This window comes from Oncorhynchus tshawytscha, linkage group LG06 (assembly GCF_018296145.1).
Source record: "Oncorhynchus tshawytscha isolate Ot180627B linkage group LG06, Otsh_v2.0, whole genome shotgun sequence".
In the NCBI taxonomy this organism is placed as follows: domain Eukaryota; kingdom Metazoa; phylum Chordata; class Actinopteri; order Salmoniformes; family Salmonidae; genus Oncorhynchus; species Oncorhynchus tshawytscha.
Genome location: NC_056434.1, coordinates 19,186,045 through 19,209,152, shown reverse-complemented (window position 1 = coordinate 19,209,152; position 23,108 = coordinate 19,186,045). Strand labels below are relative to the sequence as shown.

Below are 23,108 nucleotides of genomic sequence, written 5' to 3'. Positions count from 1 at the left end.
TTCTATAAACTTGTTTTTGGCCCATACCTCATATTTCTCAACAGTCTCACTTGAGAGGAAGAGAATAACAAGTGATTCATCTGAAAGTATGCTGTTGCAATTCCAAAAGGAAACAGGTCAACATTTGAATTTGAGCAGATATTCACTAGTGACTCAGTACATAGAAGTTCGTTTTTTTTTCAAAGGTGCACAGGGGAATGAAATACTAAGAAAATGATCTATGTGTAAGCAGAGAGAATTAGCTTCTTATTACATTCTTGCTCAAATTATTATCCACTCAACATGTTTTTGCAGACACCGAACTCTCATTCCAATCAGAACTTTTGAGGTAAAGCGGAAATGAATTGGGAATTGTGAAATTAAGTGTGCACAGTAGACACAAAGTTCCACAAACCTTCAGCACAGGCTTTCAACACTTCATTATGATATTCAGTGGAGTGAACTGTTCAACTGTAGAAATAATCATGTGTCATTCATTGAAAGACAATACATTAAAGTAACAACCACACACACAACAACCTTTGGCATCACTTCAGGTTATTGACTCAGCTAAGACATAAAGCTACCCAGAACCACAACAAACAGACCATTCCAAACATCACACTGGATAATGGATGTGATTAGTTACCCCTTATCACCAAAATGCTCCAGTCAGAAACATGATTTATTATTGTCCTATCATTTTAAAGAATTAGCAAAAGGAAAAGAGTCAAAGCAATGTTTCAGACATATTTAGCAATAGCCTAAAACAACTTTTCATTCAAAGTGATTAAGTCAGGACTCCACTTAGGCACTAGCTTGGAGATAATTTGATAGTTTGTCTCTCCATCAATTTGTACTCACATGATTGTCTTAAAACCTCTACAGGATCGGTGTGTCCCCCGCGTGACGGTTGAGCTAACATTGGCTAATGTGATTAGCATGAGGTTGTAAGTAACAAGAACACTTCCAAGGACATAGACATATTTGATATTGGCAGAAAGCTTAAATTCTTGTTAATCTAACTGCACTGTCCAATTTACAGTAGCTATTACAGAGAAATAATAGCATGCTATTGTTTGAGGAGAGTGCACAGTTATGAACTTGAAAATGTATTAATAAACCAATTAGGTACATTTGGGCAGTCTTGATACAACATTTTTTAAATAAATGCAATGGTTCATTGCATCAGTCTAAAACTTTGCAAATACACTGCTGTCATCTAGTGGCCAAAATCTCAATTCTGCCTGGGCTGGAATAATACATTATGGCCTTTATCTTCCATTACAAAGATGATGGTTAAATTTTTTTACAAAAAAAAAAACACGTTTTTTTCTTTGAATGATCTTTTACCAGATCTAATGTGTTATATTCTCCTACATTAATTTAACATTTCCACAAACTTCAAAGTATTTCCTTTCAAATGGTATCAAGCATATGTATATCCTTGCTTCAGGTCCTGAGCTACAGGCAGTTCGATTTGGGTATGTGATTTTAGGCAAAAATATCAACAGTTTTTTTTTTTAAAGGTGCGGATCCTTATTGACAAAGGCATGACTGGGGTTCATCTCATTATTGCAAAATATATTGCCCTGCCAGACTGCCAATCAATGGAGAGGAACAGAACAGGTACATGTACAAACTGTAAGAACCTGGCACACAATAATGAGAGAAAAGGTAAAGTGCTGACAGGTTTTATCACTGCTTGGATCATAGAGGTGGTAATAGCTTCAGGGGAAATGTATGTTGAGTAAGATGGGAGGGCAGAGAAACTGCTAATGTTTATACAATCCAACCGTCCTGATTTTTATGAGAGCGTAGGTTGCGTTATGAGTGACCTCATAAGAACCTGCAAAACCTCTAAAAAGGCTTTGGAAATTTTATACTTTTATTGGCTTTGACTGATAATAGAACAACATACTCTCTAGTATCTATTTTCTGTAAGATGTTGAGGTTCTGTGATGTCCATGATGTAAAAAATTAACAAATATGTGCTTCAAGTACACAGATGATATTCAAATGCTGCTCAGATTTCCACTTAGGGGATACTCACAATATAAACTTGTCAGTCTTCCCTAAAGACCTTTCCACTGTTACTAGCACCAGGGATGCCCCCTGAACTCACAAGAGGTGATTGATTATTATAATTTGTTTAATGAATTTGTCTTGATGTGTATGTTTTATTTATTTTTAATTATTTAAATGGTATAGCAATACACAATGCAATATTATTATTTTTTACTCATCTCAGGCATATATTCAAATGACATTTCTCTTGAGCATTAATGGGTACATCCAATGGCAAATAATATTTATTAACATTTTATAAATACTTTACTGATATACTTAATCCACATAAAATATATCAGTAAAGCATTTATAAAATGACTGTACAAAAATATCTACATAAGCAATGTGTTACTGCATTTTAATTACATTATATCATAATAAAGATATTCATCTTCAGACAAAACATTGCACTTCCAAGCCACTGAATAGCCAAAATAAAGAACTGTGCACAAAACATCCATGTTTTACAAATTTTTCAATGTACTTGTGAATAGAGCTTGTGAATTTACCTAAAGATTATATTTGTTATATTTACATTAATGTTGAAGGCATACAAGTCTTTGAGGATAAACCTAAGTATTGTAATCCAAATATCAGAGCATTGGCCAGTGCTTCGTGCCTGACTCCCTTACAATTGCTATCTGAACAAAGCACTTTTCCTGTATCACAGCTAAGACAAATTAGCCATGTCCTTCCACGAGCATGACCCCAGTTATATTTTGACGAAGCACAGGACTAAGTAGGCTTGGAAGATGCTGATAGTATTATTAATCCTTCGTCTCTCACTGTAAGCCAATTGTACAAAACATAGACCTATTGAGTGATGTAACGTCGCAACAAGCTGAAGTCAATTACTGTAGCCTTGTTAGTACATAAAGCTGCAATATAATTCATGTACTTTACAGTACAACCCTGAAATCTTAACCTTTTCACCATTGTATCTTTCTGTCACAGATTTCTTAGGAGTACTGAAATGTAATGATTAATGTGAGCACAAGATGGTGCTATTTATCTATCTATCATCTGTACTGCGATGAATACGCAACATGTGTGTGTGCGTGTGTGGTGTGTGTTTTCTTGTGATTCTCTTTTGGTGGAGCCTGGCTATACAGGAGGCCAGACTCTGTAGCATTATTTCTCAACCTCCATGGAGGTCCATGGAGCAGCACTGGTTCCTGAGATGTTGCTGACAGGTCCCTCAGATAGTTCATAGTTATGGGAGAACTTCACTTCTGAAGTGTTCAATTTCATTATAAGTGGCCCACCAAAATTGTTTGTTTTAATCCAAAGAGAAGATCCATAATTTTCCAGTCCCTGGTTCAAAAACTGTTGCAAAATCCCTGGTCTATAGGATAACACAGACACTGGTAGGGTTGTGCTTGTCCATAACAGCAGTGGTCGTCCTGCCGTTCTTACTGCCAAAGTCCTCAGGGTAAAGGGCTGCATATCCCACTGCCTCCACAGACCTCCTCTTCTGGACACGGTGGAGGAGGACACGGTACGTCCCCGTCAGGGGGCTGCGATTGTCTGTATAGGTGTTGTTCTGCAGGTGGACTCCCTTGATGCCCAGATCAGACAGGGCCGACTTCACCTCCTGCTCCTCCACACACAGGACCTGGGAGGTTTCAGCCAGGTGAAAGGGTGTCTGGGGCAGGGGGGCGTACGCCCGAGGGTACTCAATGCTCTTCAGCCACGTGCTGGTCATTATCAGGGAGATGGGGTCACGGTCAGCGGGCACGGGCCTCAGCATGCCTTTTATGACCAGTTGGCAGGGGTTGGGTACATAGTCAGGGAAGGCGTAGGCTCCCTGCATGATACAGCGCTTCAAACGGCCAAGGTTGTCGGCGTGGAAAGGCATGGTGGCGGTGACCATGAAGTAGAGCAGGATTCCCAAGGCCCAGATGTCCACGTAACGACCCACGTAGCCTTTGTCTTTGAAGAGCTCTGGAGCGGCGTAGGGTGGGGAGCCACAAAACGTGGTGAGGACTTCAGATGGAGCACTCACGATACTGAAGCCAAGGTCTCCCACCTTGATGCAGTAGCTGGTGGTGTAAAAGATGTTCTCTGCTTTCAGGTCTCGGTGGACGATGTTGTTGTCATGCTGAAATTATAACAAAGAGGGGTAGGGTGGGGGTACGTTAGTTGGATGTTGCTACAAAATTACGATGTGCTCCCTGAATCAATCAAGCAAGAATAGCCTACAATAATTGGATACATTCTGGCAAATCCTAGCCATAGACAATGCATGATTTATGCAAAAGTTATGCATCCAATCCTCAAGTTAGGAAGCTGCCTTAATCACAGAGTGGAATTGACATCTGTGCCCGTCTACTGTTCAATGCTTTGATTGGCTATAGCTCACCATGTGTTTGATGGCAGAGATGATCTGGGCAAAGATGAGCTTGGTCTCCAGGTCAGACAGACGCCCCCGGTTGGTGATACGTGAGTAGAGGTCTCCTCCACTACCATACTCCATCACCAGGTACAGGCGCTTGGTGGTCTCAATCACCTCATAGAGACGAACAATGTTAGGGTGGGACAGCTTCTCCATACAGCTGATCTCTGTGGCAAACAGGGACTGAGACTTCTTGTCCAGCCGAAGCTTATCCAAAATCTTGATTGCGACCCTCTCTGAGGGAGGGAGTGAGAAAGACCCAGAGAGAGAAGGGGGGGAGAGGCAGAAACCAATACAGAAATGATAGGAGAGAAGGAAGAGTGATGAGACAGGGCAACTGGTGTAATTTAATTTGAAGCTTCACCAAATTATATAACGTCCAGTGAAACATGTGCCTGAGAGGAGAATGTGAGGATAAATGAAGACCTCTCCTTTTCCCCACCCCCCATCTCACCATCTCTCCTGTGTTATTTCCCTGCAGGGATCTCTAACTGCCCGCTACAGAAATGAAACAGAGCTGTATAAAGCATGAATTCACCACAGGGGGTGAGGGGGGGATCTGAGGAGATCAGGAGGTGCTTAGTTCAGGTGACCACCCCTTGTCCTCTGGCATCAGTATTCACCCTGTTATAATACCCCCTGGAGACAGAGTCTGTGTGGCAGGCAGGGGAGGATAGAGACAGGGTCAGCTCAGATGGAACCAGTCAGTAGGAATGTGTTAGAGAGCTATATCTTCATACTGCCAGGTCCCAACCATTGAGTAGGAACTGTAATGTCCATTTTGTTACATTTTCCAAAGTGGCATCAGTTGGTGTACTGAATGGAACACATGATTATATCATTGGAGACGAGGTACAGTGTATTGCTCAACTCTCACTCTGGTTACTGTACCAGTCAGGCTTTACTAGATTAATGAATTAACCAATTAATCATTTAACCAACTACTGAAAAGATGACAAACAAATAAATCCCTCCTTACCTTTAGTCAGGGCATGGATACCCAATCTAACGTGGGAGAAGTTCCCACACCCTATTTCCCCCCTGAGCTCGTAGAAGGAGATCCTCCGGCCCAGTATGAGGTCGTTGACTACCCTCTGGTCATGGTTCATGTCATAAAGCACCCTCTCAAATGGTGTCTGCCTCATCCTCTGTTCTGGGGTCAGTTCTGGTATAATAGGACGGGTTGAAAGGACTTTTGGTGTTTTGTCCAATGGCGTTACACTCGTCTCACTTGGCTTGGCTTTCTTATCCTCCTTGTCCTTGCGTTTCGGCCATGCTAGTCTGGATTTGAGTCCTAAAAGGCACAAAGGAAAAAAATGAATTACAGGTGAGATTTTAATTTGGGTGAGGTTCCCTGTGTTCAATGGCAGGGATTCCGATTTGGGACTATTGTGGGTAGATGTTCTATGGCCTCGCCAGTTAGCTCTATTCACATAAAATAACATCACACAACTTCTTAAATATCCTACCGCTCCCTTCTATCATGCATTGATACAAATTACTTACCTGTCTTTCTTATTCCTGTTAGCTCCTATAGGATAAAATGGATAATTGAGCATTGATACAAAGGAGCATCAATTCAAACTGTCACATATTATAACTCTCTCTATCTGGCATTCTTTGTTAGAGGCTTGGGGCACAGCTCTGCTGATGCTCTGACTGGCCTTAAGGATTCATAATAGCCGTCAATATTTATTTTAGGTCATCGTTACAAAAGGTGATTTAATTGCAGACGTGGAGCTCCACCATTACCTCTGGGTAAATGTGCAGTCTGCAGGACAGTCATAATGAGATTGGCTCACACTAATCTCCATGCAGGAGACTACTGTTGACTTGAACGGAATGTCCGGCCAGCTAAATAATCATCTTAACAGCTTTAAGTGACATTGACTATTCTTACTAGTGCATATTGGAGACAGCGACACTTGGAAATAGCACAGCAGTATTGACTCTTTTGTTATCCCAGCGAAACAAATCATTCAGTCCCTCAGATACAGTAAATCAATCAATAATGAACCATTTACAAATCAAAAGGAAAACTACATAAAGAGCAATGCATTTAACAATGGAAATAAGTCCCAGACTTTATTGTGTTATCCTCAAGGATTTTACTCATGTGCATGTATGGCTTTTCAAGTTTTATGTGTGCTTATTTTCTTAAATGGTTGTATTAATAAACTAAACTGTCTAGTAAGAGGAGAAAAGGCAGTGATTGGCATGTGTGCATACTGCTGATTACAATATATGGCACATCAAGTACTATCCCCTAAATTATATGTGGCCTTGTACTTGAACTGAAGATCATCAGCTCCAAGCATAAAAAGTGTTGGGGATTGACCTTACACACAGCATCACTACATTATTTATTTTGTGGGCACAAATAAGGTCAGGTTGGGTCATGGAGATATATGACAGTGAGGTCAGAACCAACATCTATAATAGTTGGTAGGATTGGCCAATGAGGCCTTGGTCTAATGAGGTCAGAGCAGAGAATATCATTTTGGGCCGGCCATTATAGCGTTATACAAAATCTTATGTACAGTATAACTGTATTGTGCATTCCTACACTGCTTTGAGAAATAAACTGAATCAAAAGTAATAATTGGGCATTGAAGCACTTTTTTTTTACAATGTTAAATCCATGATATCCCTAGAAATTGCTCTTGTAAAGAGTATGAATACGTGAATTAAATGTAAAAATAGGATGGGACTGAATCCCATGGTTCTGTAATGTAGCCTACAGTATGAACCAATGTAGCCTTCAAATGATAGACTGGAAAATACTATTAAAGTCATGACGCCCCAAGACAACAGGTGCATCAGGCTTTTTTTTTATTTTTCTCATCTTTATTTAACTAGGCAAGTCAGGCTTAAAGGAAATGTTCACCCAAATTACATATTGGTTTCCTTACCCTGTAATCAGTCTATGGACAAGGTATGACACCAATCCATGCTTTGATTTAATTTCCCTGTCACAAATCCCCTTCACAATCAATTGCATATACTTTCGGATTATTTGGACATGATGCGCGAAAAATGCTGATATTGGTAGGCCAACATGAAAAGGAAACAAAACCAAAACATGGATTGCTGTCATACCTTGTCTATAGACTGCTTAAAGGGTAAGGAAACCAATGTGTCATTTTGTAATTTGGGTGAACTATCCCTTTATGAGCACAGAACCATTTTAAAAGTGATAAGGGTATATACTTATACATTTAGCTTTAGCTCATCTCTATATATTTGTCATCTCAATCTGGTTTATATTTAATGGATGCTGACACATCAAAGATGTTGCTCTCCCCTTTGGAAACACTCCCAATGCAGGTCAGGATTAGACAGAGCTCAGTTTAGGATGTTAGTTCTGTTCTGAAAATACAACTGAAAACGCAATAGATAACACTCAGTATAGGGAGAGCACAAGACGTTGAAAATATTTATTTTTGGTTTAAAAGACGTTGAAAAGACGTCTTTCAACCAATTTTGCTCACTGGTACAGTACTCTCTCGCTGTGCTACCTGAAGCTATCTGGTTGAGCTGTTACACAACACAATGATCAGTTACAACTGGACCGGTGCCCCTGAACTTTATGTGATAATATATTCTGATGCAATGCAATTCCTTATAGTTTCTCTGTAACCTGTAATGTTTTTAAACATACACTAATATCAAATGCATGCCATTATTTTTGCCTAGCTGTCTGTTTTGTGCTTGCAGTTGCCTTATACAGTACATTGATTCAGAAATCAATGTAATAACAGGAGTTCCCAGCTAAAAAGCAATGAGGTTTGCACAGAATTCCAATTTAAAACCACCATTTGGATTAATTTGTTTGATTCTATTCTACTATTGCAGTAACATACACCATTTCATAATGCCTATAGAAATGGCAACACATATTGTTTTGGGGCATAATAAATGACTGTTTTTGTCTTATTGATCTGATAGAAAATGTTATGTATTTTATCTAAATTTGTTGGGACCAAATTAAAGGCCTAATTAAGTAGACTACATGCAATTAGACTAGATGTTAACCCATATTTTCGTAATGAACACATCTGCATCTAAAATAAACAAAATAGCCACAAAGTTATTTATATGCACTTTATATGCTCTTTCGCATATAACTAACTACTCACAAAATAATAGTTTTAAGTGTTACCTGGTAGTTGCGGATCCCTCATCCTTCAAGTCCAGCAGTAGAAATGATACAGTGTGTGTGAATGGAGTGGCTCACCATCACTAAACCTCAGGGCATCACCCTGCCAATCCTATTATCACGGTGTATTAATATCCATTAGAGACTGATATAGACAAGGCAGCACTAAATCTCTGGACACGCAGCTGGAGCACTTTTCTATATCACGTGAATCTAATGTAATGATAAACATGGAACACTGTATTGAAAGGTAGGCCAATCAAATTCAATATTTATGACAGGTCTAGCTACAAACAATTAATACTTGCTCACATTTCTACAGCAATAGAGAAATGGAGATGGCAATTGAATGTAACAGATATGATAGAGTTCTTAATTAGTGTCATGATCTGTCATGTTTTCTATTCAGCATCGTGGGCGTTCTGTAGTCAATGTTTCACAACGATTAGGAGCGCTGAGGAGTTGTGAACACTTTGTTTGGCTTCGGTTCGAGGCAATCGTCGCCTCATGAAGTCGGCCATTTCTCCAATCACACACAAGGAATAGTTGGCGGGAGTGAAAGGGGAGGGACATTCGAATGTGTGATTCTCGAATTCGAACACGTTTTCTCCGTTAGGAAAGTAGCACATGCTAGCTACGAACTGTATGTGGCTACAAGAGAATGGCGGAAAGTGTTGCAGTCTCTGTCGCCCCCTTGGGACCCACAGAGTCGGACCCAGAGCGATGTGAAGGCGAGGAAGAGGTACGTGGGAACGAGGCTGGAGAGAACAACCAACAAACTGGGCCTGTTGCAGGAGCTCCCCAGAACCGTCTCGCGAAGTTACCGCTATCCCGCATCAAGGCATTGATGAAAGCCGACCCAGACGTGTCCCTCGCCAGTCAAGAGTCTGTGTTTATCATAGCTAAAGCCACAGTAAGTTAAAACTATTACGTGGAGTAGCTACCAGTATGATAGTTTGTTTTCATATTTGGTAGCCTACAGTCAACATTAACTAATGCCATGTAACGTCTACTGGCTAGCCAGCTGATTTATGGACCTTGTTGTTGTAGTTAGTTAATTGAGTACCACAGGATGTCATAATACCCATAAAACCTAGAGGTCAAACGGGGAAATGGTTCCTATCGTTTTTACACCTTTCATTTTTCTCATAGGGGATTTTGGAAACGCTTAAAATATGGGCTGTGTTTCGTGTAGGCTTACCCTGGCGCGACGTTTTCATAGCTGTGTAAATCTCTCCTAACAAATATATGTGCATGTATTTACCCTCCCAAAAATGAAATGCTAATTGGCTGCTAATGTGGCTATCATAAAGAACTACAACTGCAATGTTAATTTGGACAAGACTGCCAAATTGAGGTAAAACTAAGATTCTCTGGATTAACTATAATCTTAGCTAGATGTAGGAATAGATATGCAACATTTCTTTAAATGGACAATTCTGTGAACTGTCTTCTGTCTTTTTTTTTTAATTGACACAATACCTGTTAGCAAAGGGATCAGTTAGCGATGACGTGGTGGAGCTTGCATGGATTTGTAGTTTTGCATGATGTCTATTTTGATGCTGATTAGCAGTTTTGAATCTGATCGTAAATAGAGCCGAATATATTGATACGTCACCTTGTCCGAGAGAGATTTACATAGTTATCAAAATGTCACGCCAGGGTAAGCCTACATCAAATCAAATTTTATTGGTCACATACATACATATACAGTGGGGAAAAAATTATTTAGTCAGCCACCAATTGTGCAAGTTCTCCTACTTAAAAAGATGAGAGGCCTGTAATTTTCATCATAGGTACACTTCAACTATGACAGACAAAATGAGAATGTAGGATTTTTAATGAATTTATTTGCAAATTATGGTGGAAAATAAGTATTTGGTCACCTACAAACAAGCAAGATTTCTGGCTCTCACAGACCTGTAACTTCTTCTTTAAGATGCTCCTCTGTCCACTCGTTACCTGTATTAATGGCACCTGTTTGAACTTGTTATCAGTATAAAAGACACCTGTCCACAACCTCAAACAGTCACACTCCAAACTCCACTATGGCCAAGACCAAAGAGCTGTCAAAGGACACCAGAAACAAAATTGTAGACCTGCAACAGGCTGGGAAGACTGAATCTGCAATAGGTAAGCAGCTTGGTTTGAAGAAATCAACTGTGGGAGCAATTATTAGGAAAGGAAAGACATACAAGACCACTGATAATCTCCCTCGATCTGGGGCTCCATGCAAGCTCTCACCCCGTGGGGTCAAAATGATCACAAGAACGGTGAGCAAAAATCCCAGAACCACACGGGGGGACCTAGTGAATGACCTGCAGAGAGTTGGGACCAAAGTAACAAAGCCTACCATCAGCAAAGGCATTGAAGATGAAACGTGACTGGGTCTTTCAGCATGACAATGATCCCAAACACACCGCCCGGGCAACGAAGGAGTGGCTTCGTAAGAAGCATTTCAAGGTCCTGGAGTGGCCTAGCCAGTCTGCAGATCTCAACCCCATAGAAAATCTTTGGAAGGAGTTGAAAGTCCGTGTTGCCCAGCAACAGCCCCAAAACATCACTGCTGTAGAGGAGATATGCATGGAGGAATGGGCCAAAATACCAGCAACAGTGTGTGAACCTTGTGAAGACTTACAGAAAACGTTTGACCTCTGTCATTGCCAACAAAGGGTATATAACAAAGTATTGAGAAACTTTTGTTATTGACCAAATACTTATTTTCCACCATTTGCAAATAAATTCATACAATGTGATTTTCAGTATTTTTTTTCTCATTTTGTCTGTCATAGTTGAAGTGTACCTATGATGAAAATTACAGTTTTTCAGTCTCTCAGTCGCAGCTTTGATGCACCTTTACTAACCTCTATTTCTGGATGATAGCAGGGTGAACAGGCAGGTGGTTGATGTCCTTGATCTTTTTGGCCTTACTGTGACATCAGGTGCTGCAGGTGTCCTGGACGGTAGGCAGTGTGCCCCTGGTGGTATGTTGGGCAGACCGCACCACCATCTGGAGAGCCCAGCGTTTGCAGGCTGTGCTCAATGGTGCATCTGTGAAAGTTTGTGAGGGTCTTAGGGACCAAGCCAAATTTCTTCACTACACTGTCTGTGTGGGTGGACCATTTCAGATTGTCATTGACGTATACGCAGAGGAACTTGAAGCATTTCACCTTCTTTACTGTGGTCTCGTGGATGGGAGCGTGCTCCCTCTGCGGTCTCCTGAATCCACCATCAGCTCCTTTGTTTTATTGAGGGAGAGGTAATTTTTCTGGCACCACTCCACCAGGGCCTTCACCTCTCCCTGTAGGCTGTCTCGTCATTGTTGGTAATCAGGCCTACTACTGTTGTCATCTGCAAACTTAATGATTGAATTGGAGGCGTGCATGGCCACATAGTCATGGGTGAACAGGGAGTACAGGAGGGGGCTGAGCATGCACCCTTGTGGGGCACCTGTGTTGAGAATCAGCGTAGTAGAGGTGTTGTTTCCTACCTTCACCACCTGGGGGCGGCTCGTCAGGAAGTCCAGGACCCAGTTGCACAGGGCGGTGTTCAGACCCAGGGTTCCGAGCTTAATGATGAGCTTTGAAGGTACTATGGTGTTGAAGGCTGAGCTGTAGTCAATGACATTATTCTTACATAGACATTCCTCTTAGGGCAGTGTTCAGTGTGATCTCTATTGCGTAGTCTGGATCTATTGGGACAGTATGTAAATTCAAGTGGGTGGAGGTGATATTATACTTAACTAGCCTCTCAAAGCACTTCATGATTACAGAAGTGGGTGCTATGTGGCGATAGTAATTTAGTTCATTTTTTTATTTAACTAGGCAAGTCAGTTAAGAACAAATTCTTATTTACAATGACGGTCTACCAAAAGGCCTCCTACGGGGGCTGGGATTAAAAATAAAAGATAAATATAGGACAAAACACACATGACAACACTACATAAAGAGAGACCTAAGACGACATCATAGCAAGGCAGCAACACATGACAACACAGCATGGTAGCAACACAACATGGTAGCAGCACAAAACATGGTACAAACATTATTGGGCACAGACAACAGCACAAAGGGCAAGAAGGGAGAGACAATACATCACGCAAAGCCGCCACAACTGTCAGTAAGAGTGTCTTTGAATGAACAGATTGAGAATACTGTCCAGTTTGAGTATTTGTTGCAGGTTGTTCCAGTCACTAGCTGCAGCGAACTGAAAAGGGGAGCGACCCAGGGATGTGTGTGCTTTGGGGACCTTTAACAGAATGTGACTGGCAGAACGGGTCAAGTATGTGGAGGATGAGGGCTGCAGTAGATATCTCAGATCGGGGGGAGTGAGGCCTAAGAGGGTTTTATAAACAAGCATCAACCAGTGGGCCTTGTGACGGGTATACAGAGATGACCCGTTTACAGAGGAGTATAGAGTGCAGTGATGTGTCCTATAAGGTGGCAAATCTGATGGCCCAATGGTAAAGAACATTTAGCCGCTCAAGAACACCCTTATATTTACATTTGCTTTCTCGGGTACAGGAACAATAGTGGACATCTTGAAGCAAGTGGGGACAGCAGACTGGGATAGGGAGAGATTGAATATGTCTGTTAGAGGTCGACCGATTAATCGTAATGGCCGTATTTTTGGACACCGATTTGGCCTATTATTAAAAAATAAAATAAAAATTAATGTATTTTTAACACCTTTTATTTATTCTTTATTTAACTAGGCAAGTCAGTTAAGTGTGGGTTAAGGTGGGTTAACTGCCTCGTTCAGGGGCAGAACGACAGATTTTTACCTTGTCAGCTCGGGGGATCCAATCTTGCAACCTTACAGTTAACTAGTCCAACGCTCTAACCACCTGCCTCTCATTGCACTCCATGAGGAGACTGCCTGTTACGCGAATGCAGTAAGCCAAGGTAAGTTGCTAGCTAGCATTAAACTTGTCTTATAAAAAACAATCAATCAATCATAATCACTAGTTAAGTACAAGTGGTTGATGATATTACTAGTTTATCTAGCGTGTCCTGCGTTGCATATAATCGATGCGGTGCATATCGTTGTTCCAATGTGTACCTAACCATAAACATCAATGCCTTTTCTTAAAATCAATACACAGAAGTAAATATTTTAAACCTGCATATTTAGCTAAAAGAAATCCAGGTTAGCAGGCAATATTAACCAGGTGAAATTGTCACTTCTCTTGCGTTCATTGCACTCAGAGGCAGTGTATATGCAACAGTTTGGGCCGCCTAATTTGCCAGAATTTTACGTAATTATGACATAACATTGAAGGTTGTGCAATGTAACAGGAATATTTAGACTTATGGATGCCACCCGTTAGATAAAATATGGAACGGTTCCATATTTCACTGAAAGAATAAACGTCTTGTTTTCGAGATGATCGTTTCCGGATTCGACCATATTAATGACCTAAGGCTCGTATTTCTGTGTGTTATCATGTTATAACTAAGTCTATGATTTGATAGAGCAGTCTGACTGAGCGGTGGTAGGCAGCAGCAGGCTCGTAAGCATTCATTCAAACAGCACTTTCATGCGTTTGCCAGCAGCTGTTTATGACTTCAAGCCTATCAACTCCCGAGATTAGGCTGGTGTAACTTGATGTGAAATGGCTAGCTAGTTAGCGGGGTGCGCGCTAATGGCGTTTGAAACGTCACTCGCTCTGAGACTTGGAGTGGTTGTTCCCCTTGCTCTGCATGGTAACGCTGCTTCGAGGGTGGCTGTTGTCGTTGTGTTCCTGGTTAGAGCCCAGGTAGGAGCGAGGAGAGGGACGGAAGCTATACTGTTACACTGGCAATACTAAAGTGCCTATAAGAACATCCAATAGTCAAATGTTAATGAAATACAAATGGTATAGAGAGAAATAGTCCTATAATTCCTATAATAACTACAACCTAAAACTTCTTTACCTGGGAATATTGAAGACTCATGTTTAAAGGAACCACCAGCTTTCATATGTTCTCATGATCTGAGCAAGGAACTTACTTAAATGTTAGCTTTCTTACATGGCACATATTGCACTTTTACTTTCTTCTCCAACATTTTGTTTTTGCATTATTTAAACCAAATTGAACATGTTTCATTATTTATTTGAGGATAAATTGATTTTATTAATGTATTAAATTAAGTTAAAATAAGTGTTAATTCAGTATTGTTGTAATTGTCATTATTACAAATTTGTCCAAATTAAATCGCCCGATTAATCGGCATCGACATTTTTTGGTCATCCAATAATCGGTATCGGAGTTGAAAAATCACAATCGGTCGACCTCTGTCTGTAAACGCTCTAGCCAGCTGGTCATGAAACACAGCCCTTATTTGAAGTGTTTCTAAAATCTCCTATGGGAAAAATGGTGGACTGCATGGTTTTATTGGTATTATGAAAAGGGGACAGCTAGTCAGTTGTACAACTGAATGCTTTCAACTGAAATGTGTCTTCTGCATTAACCCAACCTCTCCACTGTGGGGCTCTATAGCCGACAGTAATTGCGGGCTAGTCTTTGGGTGCTGAAGTCAGTCCTTCTTTGGGATTTGGATGGTGGATCGCATTCAACTTTTAGGTGCATACACCGCCACCTATTGAACTGGAGTGTGAGGCCAGTCACGACCTACCTACATTAAATTCTCTTCATTTGTCCTGTTTCTCTAAGAATGTGAAATATAGCCCTAGACAACACCACCTTTACTCATTAAATATACACTATCCAATTCCACTACTTTGACCCCATCTGCTCCTGCATCATGCTAAGATCCTGGGAGGATGGAACACCACCTCTCAACAAACCTTGTAACTATTTTGATGTCAAATCTCTTATACCCAAAAGTATTCTGAAGAAATCCAGAAAATCACATTGTAGGATTTTTTTATGAATTTATTTGCAAATTATGGTGGAAAATAAGTGTACATATTCCATATTCCAGTCAATGCTAGCAAAACAGTCCTGTAGTGTAGCATCCGTGTCATCTGACCACTTCCGTATTGAGCGAGACACTGGTACTTCCTGCTTTAGGTTTTTGCTCCTAAGCAGGAATCGGGAGGATAGAATTATGGTCAGATTTGCCAAATGGAGGGCGAGGGAGAGCTTTGTATGCATCTGTGTGTGTGTGTGGAGTAAATGTGGTCTAGAATCTTTTTTCCCTTCTCCCCTCTGGTTGCACATGTGACATGCTGATGGAAATGACGTAAAACGGATTTAAGTTTCCCTGCATTAATGTCCCCAGCCAATAGGAGCGCCGCTTCTGGATGAGCATTTTCTTGTTTGCTTATGGCCTTATACAGCTTGTTGAGTGCAGTCTTAGTGCCAGCATCAGTTTGAGGTGGTAAATAGACAGCTATGAATAATATAGATGAAAACTCTCGGTAAAAGTCTGGTCTACAGCTTATCATGAGATACTCTACCTCAGGCGAGCAATACCTTGAAACTTCCTTAATACTAGACGTTGTTCACACCCCCCAATTCTCACAAGGCACCCCGATCTCCACCCCCTGTATTTCTGTAACTGCATTATTTCCTCCAACTTGGCCCAATTCACATTTCCAATTGCCCATCTTGACATACCAAGCTAGAACAGGCCCTACGTCTCAACCAATAGCCAAGCAATTATTCAGCAACTTCCAGAGAGGGTCAGTTCGTGGAGTTTTATGAACATCAAGGCAGACGCACAGTGACTTGACTTTTTTTCAGAGTTCTAATTGGCCAAAGTGGTCAAGCCTCCTACAGGTCTCCGCAGTGCACACACACAGCCTATAGTTAATCATTCTAGACACTGCCAGAGATAAGACAGGGAAGAAACCACCATTTACATCTAGGCTGCTATACATATTTATTTGGTTTGTCATCCTATCGTTTTTCATGGAATTTTAGTGGTAATTAAATATGATTTGATTTAGAAATCATTAGAATGAATTTTCCAGAAGTAGTTTTACCACCTCCATGTATTCTAAAATTGAAAAGTGGGGGAGCGCCACTCCTTTGCGCTCCCGGCAGCACTACATCCCTGGATGTTACTCACTGTATACTAAACTTCAGTTCATGTCTTCCAGGAACTCTTTGTTGAGATGATTGCCAAAGATGCCCTGGTGTATGCCCAGCAAGGAAAGAGGAAAACTTTGCAGAGGAAAGATTTAGGTTAGTAATGTCAAGTGGACATGTTGTAGACCAAACATTGATCCTATATACCATATGCTTAGTGTAATGGTCACCAACCCCTGGTTCTGGAGAGCCACAGGGTTTGCAGACTTTAGTTCCATCCCAGTACTAAACACGTATTAGGCCTATACCTGCTTCAACTGATCGAGGTCTTAGTGTTGAGGTAGAACAAAAGCCTGCACACCAACTTCCACCAACAATAAACACTTTTATTGTAGGACACACACCTCATCTCATTGAGGGCTTGATGATTCATTGGCAAGAGGAATCAGGTGTTTATCTGGGGCTACAGCAAAAGTGTGTACAGAAAAACTGTATTTGAGTTGGTGTGCAGGCTTTTGTTCTTCCTCACCACTAAGACCTTGGTAAGTTGAATCAGGTATAGGCCTAACTCCACAGGACCAGGAATGGTGGCCACTTAGGCTAGACCAGGGGTAGGCAACCCTAGTTTTTGATTTAACCGACCTAGAAGACCAGGTGTGTTGAATTTAGGCAGTCGCCAAACTGATCAAAGTACAGTGCCTTGCGAAGGTATTCGGCCCCCTTGAACTTTGCGACCTTTTGCCTAATTTCAGGCTTCAAACATAAAGATATAAAACTGTATTTTTTTGTGAAGAATCAACAAGTGGGACACAATCATGAAGTGGAACGACATTTATTGGATATTTCAAACTTTTTTAACAAATCAAAAACTGAAATTGGGCGTGCAAAATTATACAGCCCCCTTAAGTTAATAGTTTGTAGCGCCACCTTTTGCTGTGATTACAGCTATAAGTCGCTTGGGGTATGTCTCTATCAGTTTTGCACATCGAGAGACTGACATTTTTTCCCATTCCTCCTTGCAAAACAGCTCGAGCTCAGTGAGGTTGGATGGAGAGCATTTGTGAACAGCAGTTTTCAGTTCTTTCCACAGATTCTCGATTGGATTCAGGTCTGGACTTTGACATGGCCATTCTAACACCTGGATATGTTTATTTTTGAACCATTCCATTGTAGATTTTGCTTTATGTTTTGGATTATTGTCTTGTTGGAAGACAAATCTCCGTCCCAGTCTCAGGTCTTTTGCAGACTCCATCAGGTTTTCTTCCAGAATGGTCCTGTATTTGGCTCCATCCATCTTCCCATCAATTTTAACCATCTTCCCTGTCCCTGCTGAAGAAAAGCAGGCCCAAACCATGAGAGCTGCCACCACCATGTTTGACAGTGGGGATGGTGTGTTCAGGGTGATGAGCTGTGTTGCTTTTACGCCAAACATAACGTTTTGCATTGTTGCCAAAAAGTTCCATTTTGGTTTCATCTGACCAGAGCACCTTCTTCCACATGTTTGGTGTGTCTCCCAGGTGGCTTGTGGCAAACTTTAAACAACACTTTTTATGGATATCTTTAAGAAATGGCTTTCTTCTTGCCACTCTTCCATAAAGGCCAGATTTGTGCAATATACGACTGATTGTTGTCCTATGGACAGAGTCTCCCACCTCAGCTGTAGATCTCTGCAGTTCATCCAGAGTGATCATGGGCCTCTTGGCTGCATCTCTGATCAGTCTTCTCCTTGTATGAGCTGAAAGTTTAGACGGACGGCCAGGTCTTGGTAGATTTGCAGTGGTCTGATACTCCTTCCATTTCAATATTATCGCTTGCACAGTGCTCCTTGGGATGTTTAAAGCTTGGGAAATCTTTTTGTATCCAAATCCGGCTTTAAACTTCTTCACAACAGTATCTCGGACCTGCCTGGTGTGTTCCTTGTTCTTCATGATGCTCTCTGCGCTTTTAACGGACCTCTGAGACTATCACAGTACAGGTGCATTTATACGGAGACTTGATTACACACAGGTGGATTGTATTTATCATCATTAGTCATTTAGGTCAACATTGGATCATTCAGAGATCCTCACTGAACTTCTGGAGAGAGTTTGCTGCACTGAAAGTAAAGGGGCTGAATAATTTTGCACGCCCAATTTTTCAGTTTTTGATTTGTTAAAAAAGTTTGAAATATCCAATAAATGTCGTTCCACTTCATGATTGTGTCCCACTTGTTGTTGATTCTTCACAAAAAAATACAGTTTTATATCTTTATGTTTGAAGCCTGAAATGTGGCAAAAGGTCGCAAAGTTCAAGGGGGCCGAATACTTTCGCAAGGCACTGTACCAGCGGCACTCCAGGAACAGGGTTGCCTACCCCTGGGCTAGCCTTTGACTAGTTGTTCCTAACTATTTTTTTGTTTTTTTCCACTAACAGACAATGCAATCGAGGCCATAGATGAGTTTGCTTTTCTGGAAGGTAAGTTCTCTTCCATTCTCTTCCAAGGATGCTTCTTTACTAAACCTCTACCATGTTTTTTCCTCATAAAATTGATAATAGATTTTTTGTAATCGGATGATCCTGCTGTGATGCATTTGCCTGATTCATTGGCTGTACTGAATCCGTAATGAATCAAATAAAAGTTTATGGGTCACGTACACATATTTGCAGGTGATGTAGCAGGTGCAGCAAAATACAAAATGCTACTAGTTCCAAAGGTGCAGTAGAATATCTTGCAAATACAATACAAATAATAAAATCAAGAAATAACAATCCAAAGTGAATATATATATATATATATATAACAATTACATTACACTGAGTGTATATATTACATTACACTGAGTGTATAAAACATTTGGAATACTTTAATATTGAGTTGCACCCCCTTTTGCCCTCAGAACAAACTCAATTCGCCAGGGCATGGACTCTACAAGGTGTCGAAAGCATTCCACAGGGATGCTGGCCCATGTTGACGCCAATGCTTCCCACAGTTGTCAAATTGGCTGGGTGGTGAACCATTCTTGATACACACAGGAAGCTGTTGAGTGTGAAAAACCCAGCAGCGTTGCAGTTCTTGAAGCACTCAAACCAGTGTGCCTGGCATCTAATACCGTACCCTGTTCAAAGGCACCTAAATCTTTTGTCTTGTCCATTCACCCTCCAAATGGCACACATACACAATCCATGTCTCAAGGCTAAATCATCATCTTCATCTACAATAAGGGATCATAGATTTCACCTGGTCAGTCTTTGTCATGGAAAGAGCATGTGTTCCCAATGTTTTGTACACGGTGTGATAGACACACACACACAGACAGTATCTATCACACAGTGTACAAAACATTAGGAATGCCTTCCTGATATTGTGTTACATTATGGGGTATTGTGTGTAGATGGTTGAGAAAAGAACAATGAAATTAAATAGTTCTTGCATAGTTTGACCCAAAGCACCGCTCCATTGTCCTGCTGCAAAATCTGGATCCCTACAAATCGCTGGGCTAGACAATCTAGACCCTCTCTTTCTAAAATGATCTGCCCGAAATGGTTGCAACCCCTGTTCAACCTATTTCGTATCATCCGAGATCCCCCAAAATTGGAAAGCTGCCGCGGTCATCCCCCTCTTTAAAGGGGGAGACACTCTAGACCCACACTGTTATAGACCTATATCCATCCTGCCCTGCCTTTCTAAAAATCTTCGAAAGCCAAGTTAACAAACAGATCACCAACCTTTTCGAATCCCACCGTACCTTCTCCACTATGCAATCTGGTTTCCGAGCTGGTCAAGGTCCTAAACAATATCATAACCGCCATCGATAAAAGGCAGTACTGTGCAGACGCTTTCATCGACCTGGCCAAGGCTTTTGACTCTGTCAATCACTGCATTCTAATCGGCAGACTCAATAGCCCTGGTTTCTCAAATGACTGCCTCGCCTGGTTCACCAACTACTTCTCAGAGTTCAGTGTGTCAAATCGGAGGGCCTGTTGTCCGGACCTCTGACAGTCTCTATGGGGGTGCTACAGGGTTCAATTCTCGGGCCGACTCTTTTCTCTGTATATATCAATGATGTTGCTCTTGCTGCTGGTGATTCTCTGATCCACCTCTACGCAGACGACACCATTCTGTATACATCTGGCACTTTGGACACTGTTAACAAACCTCCAAACGAGCTTCAATGCCATACAACACTCCTTCCGTGGCCTCCAACTGCTTTTAAATGCTACTAAAACTAAATGCATGCTCTTCAACCGATTGCTGTATATTTCACTGGTCATCCCCAAAGCCAACACCCCCTTTGGCCACCTTTCCTTTCAGTTCTCTGCTGCCAATGACTGGAACGAATTGCAAAAATCACTGAAGCTGGAGACATATCTCCCTCACTAACTTTAAGCATCAGCTGTCAGAGCAGCTTACAGTAAATCTGTAAATGGCACACCCAACTACCTCATATACCCCATATTCTCATCATCTGCACATCTAACACTGGTGTTAATGCTAAATTGTAGTTATATCGCCTCAATGGCCTATTTATTGCCTTACCTCCGTAATCTTCTATTTGTTCACACTGTACATAGATTTCTATATTGTGTTATTGACTGTGCGTTTATTTAACTCTGTGTTGTCGCTTTGCTTTATCTTGGCCAGGTCGCAGTTGTAAATGAGAACTTGTTCTCAACTGGCCCACCGGGTTAAATAAAGGTGAAAGAACAAAATAATAATAATGAAGTAGGAGGAAATTGGCTCCAATTTAAGCGCCGTCCACAGGGTGTGGCATGGCGTTGCAAAATGTAGTTAAAGCCTTCCTTCTTCAGCATCCCAATTACCCTGTACAAATCTCCCACTTTACCACCACCAAAGCACCCCCAGACCGTCACATTGCCTCCACCATGCTTGACAGATGGTGTCAAGCACTCCTCCAGCATCTTTTCATTTTTTTCTGCATCTCACAAATGTCTGTTCTTTTGCCCATCTTAATCTTTTCTGTTTATTGGCCAGTCTGAGATATGGCTTTTTCTTTGCAACTCTGCCTAGAAGGCCAACATCCCGGAGTCGCATCTTCATTGTTGACGTTGAGACTGGTGTTGTGTGGGTACTATTTAATGAAGCTGCCAGTTGAGGACTTGTGAGGCATCTGTTTCTCAAACTAGACACACTAATGTACTTGTCCTCTTGCTCAGTTGTTCACCGGGGCCTCCCACTTCTTTTTTTTTAAATTCTGGTTACAGCCAGTTTGTGCTGTTCTGTGAAGAGAGTAGTACAGAGCATTGTACGAGATCTTCAGTTTCTTGGTAATTTCTCGCATGGAATAGCCTTCATTTCTCAGAACAAGAATAGACTGACGAGTTTCAGAAGGAAGTTCTTTGTTTCTGGCTGTTTTGAGCCTGTAATCGAACCCACAAATGCTGATGCTCCAGATAGTCAACTAGTCTGAAGAAGGCCAGTTTTATTGCATCTTTAATCAGGACAACAGTTTTCAGCTGTGCTAACATAATTGCAAAAGGGTTTTCTGATGATCAATTAGCATTTTAAAATTATAAACTTGGATTAGCTAACACAACTTGCCATTGGAACACAGGAGTGATGGTTGCTGATAATGGGACTCTGTACGCCTATGTAGATATTCTATTTAAAAAATCAGCCGTTTCCAGCTACAATAGTCATTTACAACATGAACAATGTCTACACTGTATTTCTGATCAATTTGATGTTATTTTAATGGTAAAAAAAAAAAGCTTTTCTTTCAAAAACGAGGACATTTCTAAGTGACCCTAAACTTTTGAACGGTAGTATATATTAATAATAGATTTGTATAGTATGGTTGACAATATTTTGTTTTTCTATGTTCTCTTTAAAGGTACTCTAGATGCCTAGACACTCTCAGAAGAAAGAAGGCAGTTCAAAGATCAGAGGCATTTGGAAACCAGACTGACCTGTCTTGCTTTTGAAGTGACATCACTGAGTTGGTAATTACATATTTGAGAAGGTTTTGGTACTGGTTGCAAGGAGTTCCCTTCCTGAACATGTACAGTATATGCTGACATCATTGATGATCCTCCTTCAATTAGTCTTGTATGCAAGGAATCTGACTTTTTTTTGTTGTTGTAAGTAATGTGAGGTGTGTTGAAATAAATCATACAAATGTTTGTGAATCTGAAAATTGTCGTTTTAATCAAGAAAGCTTTATTGGGAAATGTAATTTATTTTCAAAAGAAATGCATCCATCTTCATTTAGTGTTCCGTAGTGTCCAGCTGTTTAGGCAACAACTACACTGTGCCAGTTTCCAATGTGAGGAAAATATAGACTTAACATTTTAATAAAATGGAAAGTACGATATATCAAATTCTATCCAGCCAAAATCATTTAAAACCTCTAGCAGACACAATGCTTTACAGGGGGTCTAGCAAATGACCAGGTCTATATTTTGCGGACTAAGGGGTAAGACGTTGGGCATTTCCTTTCCTAATATCTATTACTCTGTCTGCAGGTTCCAAGCTTAGAGACTATATTTACGTATCATACCATTATATCCTGTTTGTTTTGCTGTTTCT

The 23,108-nt window shown here is 40.9% G+C and overlaps 2 protein-coding genes across 3 annotated transcripts; one reads left to right on the top strand and one right to left on the bottom strand.

Annotated features, from left to right (window-relative positions):
- Positions 1-1,393: 1,393 nt before the first annotated feature.
- LOC112252207 (serine/threonine-protein kinase NIM1) lies at positions 1,394-8,975 on the bottom strand. Of its 2 annotated transcripts, XM_042323053.1 has the most exons (5): positions 8,607-8,975; positions 5,951-5,975; positions 5,424-5,738; positions 4,412-4,680; positions 1,394-4,150 (listed from the first exon to the last, which is right to left on the bottom strand). In XM_042323053.1, the coding sequence occupies exons 3-5, from the start codon at positions 5,587-5,589 to the stop codon at positions 3,395-3,397; spliced, it is 1,191 nt and encodes a 396-aa protein (XP_042178987.1). In that variant the 5' UTR covers positions 5,590-5,738; positions 5,951-5,975; positions 8,607-8,975; the 3' UTR covers positions 1,394-3,394. The 2 variants fall into 2 exon arrangements, with proteins under 2 accessions (XP_042178987.1, XP_024279010.1); XM_024423242.2 differs by lacking the exon at positions 5,951-5,975.
- Positions 8,976-9,123: 148 nt separating this feature from the next.
- pole4 (polymerase (DNA-directed), epsilon 4, accessory subunit) lies at positions 9,124-22,702 on the top strand. The gene is made up of 4 exons (XM_024423243.2): positions 9,124-9,516; positions 16,654-16,738; positions 18,995-19,036; positions 22,414-22,702. The coding sequence occupies exons 1-4, from the start codon at positions 9,265-9,267 to the stop codon at positions 22,428-22,430; spliced, it is 396 nt and encodes a 131-aa protein (XP_024279011.1). The 5' UTR covers positions 9,124-9,264; the 3' UTR covers positions 22,431-22,702.
- Positions 22,703-23,108: the final 406 nt, after the last annotated feature.